The following is an 8,060-nucleotide window of genomic DNA, read 5'->3' on the forward strand; positions in this document are numbered from 1 at the left end:
GGCGAAGTTGTGTAATGTGGCGTTATGTTGGCGTTTGTCAGTATTCTAGTTGGCGTAGTGGTGCGGCGGCGCTGGCGCCAGTTCGACGTAGTTGGCGGGCAGCATACCAGTGCGGCCAGTGCGCAGCACCTCGCCAGTCATCCAGCCCTCGTCGATTGACGTCACGTTGGATATGTAGTCGCCTTCGCGGAACGACACCTGTACAAAGGAAAACATACCTTATTACTGAGAGAATAAATATTAATATGATTTTATCATTATTTTAATGAAAATTTTGTCTGAAGGATTGACTAGTCAATTTTTTTAAATCGCCAAATCTTATCTTACTAATATAAATGCAATAGTTTCGATGGATGTTTGTTAGTGTGTGTAGCCTAAACTGCTGAACGGATCTTGATGAATTTTGGCACAGATATAGAACATAGTCTGAAAGAAGACATAAGCTAATTACTAAGTTTTTTTATTAATTCTGCGCGTCCGAATCGTGAACGAAAGCTAGTCTATACTAACATTATAAAAAGGAAAGATTTGAATTTTTGTATATATTGAAATAACTCTAAAACTGCTGGGCCGATTTCAAATAATCTATCACCATTAGAAAGCTGTTACCTATTACGTAGGCGATATTTTTAAATTTCGCGAAATCGCAAGCAACAACTAATGTATTATAAAATGGGAATATATATGTAATTAATAATAATAAACTTACTTCGTCGCTATCATTCGCTTCGTAATCGTACATCGCGATGTACACTCGCTGAAAAAAACATTTTTATTAATTCAACGATAAACTCAACTTAGTGAGTATATTAGAGGAAGTATGAGAGTAGCCCCAGTGGTAGAGAAGGTAAGGAGTAAAAGGTTAGCATGGGGGCATGTTATGAGGAGGGATGAATCGCATGTTACAAGGAGAACGTTAGTTATGAGTGTGGAAGGGTACATCGGTAGAGGTAGACCTAGAAAGAGATGGATGCATTGCGTAAAAGGTGACATGATCAAAAAGGGAGTGATGACTGAGATGACGTATGATAGAGTTATTTGGAGGACAATAACCTGTTGTGTGGGTGTGATGAATAAACTCAACATAGTATAACATGGTTACTTATTGGGGGTGTGTGTACCTGGTTCGTGGGGTGGTGGTTGTTGTTGGATCGCGGTTGCTCCGCCGCCAGGGGGTCGAGGTCGGTCACACGTCCTATCTGCCTGCTCTGTTGCGTCGCTTGCTGACCTCCTGCTAATATCAATTACTAACTATAAGTGATATTATGTTTTATAGGCGAAGATTTTAGTGTACAATCAGGGAGACAGGCGGTGTTCCTTAAAAGCTATAATCGTTTGTACATTTTATAACAAATAAAAATCTGTGTCTCTACAATAATTCGGTTAGTACTACACGGCTAGTGTATTTTTATTATCCCTTCGTTTACACTCACTATCTTATTAGTTATTTGTAACAATGAACAAGGGAACTATTCCTGAAGTGAAACACCGCGGATGTCCGCGACAGTACATATTACCCTATTCCTTAATAAGAAATCTAGGGTTTTCTAAGGTTTTAATAAATTGTCTTGGTAGAGTACTTGTAAGTAACTTTGTAAGTTGTAAATTGTTTTTTATGAAGTTATAATTGATTGTTCAATTAAATGTGTAAAAGAATCTATTACCAAGTGATATAAATGCAACATTGCACCCGAAACACACATTAAATAAAGCCACACACAGTTGTGATAGAATAACAAACAGTGACACCATAACCTTGTCGAAAAAGCGTGACAAATTTTTTACATGTTCATTAAAAAAAGTATATTAGAGGCAAACTATAAATTTGTTTTTTATTGACCAAGACAGAAAATAATCGAAATAAGATTTGAACACGAGCTTTTCGTAAACCTTTTGTTACTTTTTTTATTATCTATACTATTATAATATTATAGACATACAAAAATACAAATTGCAAATGTATTTTTGTTTGTATTGAACTCAAAACTACGGGACCGAATTCATAAATTCTTTTATCATTAAAAAGCTATGTTATCAGTAAGTAATATGGGCTATATTTTCTTATTTTATTTTAATTTCACGCGGCTAAATCCGCGAGCATCACCTAATTTATAATTCGCCTCCAAGACTTGTACAAACCTCTCTGCTTGCCATCTCGTGTGCTGTTGTATATTACAGTAGCGGAGGCGTGCTGTATATTTGGGGGTGCGCGGGGGCCGTCGCTCAGGGGGTCGTAGTCCTGGATCCTGCCGATCTTGGGCTGCGTGTTTGCGCCATAATTCTGTGGGTACTGGCCGTATGCGTACTGGTTTCCGTGATTCTGGTACTGCTCTGGTGCGTCGTATTTCTGATATTGGTACGTATATTCTTCTTTCTGCGGTCGATACTGTTCTTGGTATTGTCTGGGTGGTTGTGGTTGTTGGGGTGGCTGTGGTTGTTGTGGCGGTGGTTGGTAGTGGTTCTTTTGTGGCTGGTTTGGTGGTAGACTCGGTGGTAGCATTTCCGTGGCGTAGTTGTCGATTTGTTGATGATAATTGTCGTTAGATGCGACATCTATATGTAAGCGGTTGGACAAATAGGAATTAGTGACGATGCCACAGTTAGATACGTTACAACATAAATTGCTTCAGACAGTTTGTGTCACGTTATTTCAATATTTTTATGTAACAATGAAAAAATTTCAGGTTGTTGTGACAATGAAACGTAAAGTTACACAAAAGTGTAATTTATTTCACAATTTGTCTGAATACATTTGAACCAGAGAACCAAAATATTGTGGAAAGTGAAATGTACAGAACATTTGAATTTTAGTTTATTGAGATTTTAAAATATAATTTTATACAAAAGACATATACATTTCACATTTTCCACAACTTGAATAGACAAAAAACACAAAACCACACCCAAAAGTGCTTGACAAATGAATGTGAAATGATTTCAAATAAACCCGATAATGAGACAAAATTATTTAAAACTATAGCAAATTGCATTTTGACAAGAAATATTTTATGTTACGTAATGTAACAAGTATTATGTTCACACAGAAGAACGGAAATTCAAAACCCGCTATTATTTGTATTGTTTTGGATTTCAAATGCCCTTATTTCGGTGGAGTTTTGTAGCAAAAAAAACTAATTATTTTAAATAAGTTGTTCATCACAGTTACATTTAACAGTGATAGAGAACTTTCCTTTCCACCCTTTTTTAAGAGGAAAGGATGGAAAGGAAAAGTGGATTTGACGGTGGAGGAGACGCATGTGAAGGGGAAATGTACTCTTGATGTGCGTCTCCTTCTCGGTTATTGTTTTATAGCAGTAGTACTTTCATACAATTAATATAATTGTAACTAGCGATGTTATTTTAAACACTCCACTCGAGATATCGTCAGGAATGCGCGCGAAAATCAATCCTTCTAATGACATTGACAGCTGTCAGCTAGGGACGTGCCGATAAACTAGTGTTGCGCCAATTCTATACAACGGTACTAGTTTTCTTCCTAACAGTACTTACCAATTAGCTCCCCATTTTCATTGATTTGTCGCTGCTTTTCCATTGCGGCTTTCTTGGCGAGGTCTCCGTGGTATGCCACATTGCTTATTATTTTCGTGTTCGCTTTAATTCTTAGCGTTTCTGGATCATCTGCTACCTGGAATACGAGAACAGGACTATTAATAACTCTGAGTTTTTCATTACCGACAAACATATATCACAAGTACTTAATGTAGATTTATTATAATTAATCTATAGTAATATTATAAAGAGGAAAAAATTTTTTTATTTTTGCGTGTATTGAAATAACTTAAAAACTACTGGGCGTATTCCAAAAATTCTTTCACCATTAGTTACGTTATCGCAGAGTAACAAAGGCTATATTTTTTAATCTCACGTGGACGAAATCAAGACCAACAGCCAGTCTACATTAAGTTACGGATTAAGTAAACATTTCAAGCAAAGATTTATCTATGTAGTCAATTTATAGACTTTAATAAGTCTTTATAAAACTAATAAGTAAACTCTTCTAGAACTTTCCTCTGTGATAGATGGAGAAGTAATTCTTATGACATTAAAGTCTACACCATTGCAATAAGTAGTATATCGCATACCTGTGTAAATTTGCCCTTGCTCTTCTCGAAGTCCGCGTGATACTTGACGTTGCTCTGAATCTTGGTGTTCTCCGCTATCCGTTTCAGCTCCGGCGTCTCCGCCATTGTTGTGGGTTTTGCTTTCGGCACGTGACTGGAATTTATGGTGAAAATATAAGTTGTAATAAAAAAAAATACAATTTATAGGTGCATCCTAAATAGAGAAACGAGTTTAGCGAACATTTAAAGGGTTTCTTTGTCATAAATTGAACCTAATAAGTTTGGTAACATCAGCAATTACACAACTCGAGTTTTTCCGAGTTTACCTTGGTTTTAACACTTTTTAATACGCCATAGATTAAATAACTCCCAGCAAAACATACTAACGTAACAAAAATCGAGTTTATTAATTTTATAAATGACCCAGTAGATGCAATATGCATTCACCAATACAAGGATATCGGCAAGGTCTTCGATAAAAGTCTGCACATCGTATAACACAATCACTGCAACGAATTTTTGTTTTTAGGTATAGTACCATACAAACTTTATGACAGGTGGAAATTTCAAACAAGACCACATTTAATGCATTGAACCTTTAAATACAAACCTTCGCAGACTAACTTACTAAACAACGAGCCTATTTAATTTTGGAATCTTTTAATAAGTACTTGTAATTTTTGAACTAACGGCGTAATTTATAAGCATTTTGTGTAATATCGCGGTATAACGAGCTTTAATATCTTTGCACGAATGGGTCGGCTCGCCCGGTGCAATACCACGACTACACAGAAGACTAGTAAAGTGGAAGCAATTCCGCATTTCGTCTGATGACTGTAGTGCCGGAGGCCCAATTTTAGTCGCTTTCCCTTTTCACCCTTTTTTGGAGGAAAGGATTGGATGGGAGAGTGGATTTGACGGCGGTGGAGACGCATAGGAGGAAATATCCTCTTTATGTGCATCTCCTCCTCCGTCGTATTAGGGCAGGCAACGCATTTGCAATTGCGCTTGTATATGGGCAGCGGTTGTTTCGCCAAATGACGGATTCAGCTGTCCGCTTGCTCCTTTGCCACCTTATAATATAAAAAATAATAATAAAATAACAGAGGTTGCATTTAGGTTCCCAATATATCAGCTAACAATCAATTAAAACATCAATCATTATTCAATCAACACAATGTCTTGTTACTATGATATAATAATAATTACAAAAACATAAACAGTACGTAAAGTATTCATTTACTACGCAATATGCATACTGATACTGTACCTTAACGTTAACCTAATTTTGACCTTGTCTGATAGGTTTAGAGTTGATTTTTTCTTATCCAATTATACCATTGACTTATTTAGACGCACGGTTGTTATCCTTATGGTAACAGCAGGAGCTTGTAATTATGAGATACTTTCGCCCGCAACTTCGTTGGCGCAGAAAACAAAAACAAAAGCAAGTAGCCTATGTGTACTTACAGAAAATCATCTACATCTATGCTGAATTTCATCGAGATCCTTTCAACAGTTTAGGCTAAAAACTCTAACAAACATCCATCTAAACATTAGCATTTATAATATTAGAAGATATAACATGTTTGTTTATAGGTCAATTCTTTTGTAACCTCCTATAATTTAAACGATTGAACCAATTTTCACGAGTGAAGTATTCGATACGTTTTATTTTTGACACACATGTCAAACACTGATCTGTAAAAATGGATAGGTCATGTTTTGGTAATAACAGTTTGTGGTTCTTACCATCTTAAACGCGCCTTTGGACGTTAGTAACGATACTTTCTATCTCTATTTTTATTATTACAGTTGAATCCTTATAATTAGACACAAAATACCATGTCTTATGGGCTGTCCATTTTTTAAGGTAGTGTCAACCAATTGTGTCTTTTAAAATAAATATTTCTTTGCATATTTCAAACCATACCACGCTGTGTTACGGATGCACGATTGTGTAATCTTTTTATAGTTAGTTTCGCTTTCGTTTTCATTGTGCGCTACGGTAGGAACTAGGTGAGTGGTCACATATAAACGGCGTAATGTAATCGACAATGGAACGTGATCTACACATAAAAACTGTGTTCATGCATAACGATACATGTGCGAGATTTCGTTTTCATTTATGATTCAACGCGCGGCGGTTTGGAAGTTTCTATAACGTAAGTGGGATTTTGTGATGTTATATCGCATGGTCCAATAGAGATTCTGGAGCGCATTTTACAAGCGTATGAAATAATAAGATTTATTCAGTAAGTCAATTAGACAGAGTAGAAATAATTTAATTGGAACCAAAAAAGATTGAATAATTACAATTTGAACTTTTAATACTAAACCATGATAAAGAATACATTTGTAATTAACGTTAGTATGCGTTTGATGATGCCTACACAATTTTTTTTGTGACTGGCAAAGCGCAGGACGCTTAGCCTGAACCTCGTTTTTGAGGAACTAACTCAAAGCCCACACTAGGCAATGTCTGTTTATAAAGCACCGACATTCTTCAGAGACAGTCTTTCTTTACATTAATTACTAGAAACCTACGCTTATGTCCAATAACTACCATAAAAATCCATCTTACGTTGTTAAAAATTCAACAATTATATATTACGAGCTGATATGCCCGCGACTTCGTCCGCTTGGTATTAGAAAACATACGAACTATATAAATAATAAAAAGCTACATATCCCTCGGGAATTGGACATTTCTCGGGGATGAAGCTTATTCCATGTATACTCCAGACTTTGTTTTACATCTGTGCCAAATTTAAATAAGACATTTTGAACCGTCGCGGAATGATCGAGTAAAAATTAAAAAATTAAATTAATAAATCCCACGGGAAACGTAACTTATCCCGGGATAAAAAGTAGCCTATGTGTTCTTCCAGACTATGCTCTAAACCTGTGCCAAATTTCATGGAGATCCGTTCAGCCGTTTAGACTACAAACGCTAACAAACATCCATCCAACCATCCATCTAAACTATCGCATTTATAATATTAGTAAGATCTTCTATTTAATTCAGTTTGCAACTTTGTAGAAGGAAAACCGATGTGTAGGTATGATTCATATAAATAATTACCGAGTCGTTGTACTGAGCTGTAACAATGTGAACGGTGATCTGGCAATTACTACATGAGTAACGCAATTCCCAACTGATTCATACATCATTACTACATTATATTTATAGTTTAATACGCATCCCTTTTGATAAGATCATCGATAAAGTTTATTATAATTTTAAACTAAGTTTAAATGTCAAGGTTGATCATAACGATACGATAAAAAGACGTCAACTTTGTAACAAATGGTTAAACGTAGCTGAGAAACCGGGCATATGTGTTTTTGTTAATAGATATATCTATTATTTTTCAGTTGAATGTCAAAATAAACAAAGGAACATCAAACATGTTGAAAAAGTAAATAAGAGTTTTTTTTTTATAATATAAGGTGGCAAACGAGCAAGCGGCCACCTGAATCCGCCAAAATGGCGAAGCGACCGCTACCCATAGACATCGGCAGTTGCAGATGCGTTGCCTACCCTTATCTGACGGAGGAGGAGACGCACATAAGGAGGATATTTCCCCTTCCTATGCATCTCCTCCACCGTCAAATCCACTTCCCCTTCCCATCCTCCTCTTATAAGAAAAGGGTGGTAAAGAGTAATGGACTTAAATTAGGCCTTCGGCACCACACTCATCAGACGAAACACGGAATTGCCCCCATTTCACGCCTGTCTTCTGTGTGGTCGTGGTATTACATCGGGCGAGCCGGCCCATTCGTGCTAAGATGTTTAAACGGGCTCTACCACTGTTAAAGTTTTAGGTTAGAATATACATTTTTGACCGACTTCCCAAAAGAAGGAGGTATTCAATTCGTCGGTATATATATTTTTTTTTTTTATGTGTGTTACGGCATAACTCCGCCGCTAGTGGACCGATTTGGATAATTCTTTTTTTATCCGAAAGGTAATGC

General features: G+C 36.3%; 1 protein-coding gene across 4 annotated transcripts in view; it reads right to left on the reverse strand.

The window, feature by feature from the left end:
• Window positions 1-6: 6 nt before the first annotated feature.
• Window positions 7-8,060, reverse strand: part of LOC106101916 (LIM and SH3 domain protein 1) — a 21,609-nt gene continuing 13,555 nt past the window's right edge. For 2 of the 4 annotated variants that reach the window (XM_013281281.1, XM_013281283.1), the window contains exons 3-8: window positions 4,104-4,236; window positions 3,511-3,646; window positions 2,140-2,553; window positions 1,122-1,234; window positions 710-757; window positions 7-198 (exon numbers count right to left, since the gene is read on the reverse strand). In XM_013281281.1, the coding sequence (XP_013136735.1) occupies window positions 46-198; window positions 710-757; window positions 1,122-1,234; window positions 2,140-2,553; window positions 3,511-3,646; window positions 4,104-4,236 (997 nt within the window). In that variant the 3' untranslated portion in view covers window positions 7-45. The remainder of the gene's footprint in view (window positions 199-709; window positions 758-1,121; window positions 1,235-2,139; window positions 2,554-3,510; window positions 3,647-4,103; window positions 4,237-8,060) is intronic. The other 2 variants (XM_013281282.1, XM_013281284.1) reach the window with 2 other exon arrangements.

This window comes from Papilio polytes, unplaced genomic scaffold (genome assembly GCF_000836215.1).
Source record: "Papilio polytes unplaced genomic scaffold, Ppol_1.0 DF823935.1, whole genome shotgun sequence".
Classification (NCBI taxonomy): Eukaryota; Metazoa; Arthropoda; class Insecta; order Lepidoptera; family Papilionidae; genus Papilio; species Papilio polytes.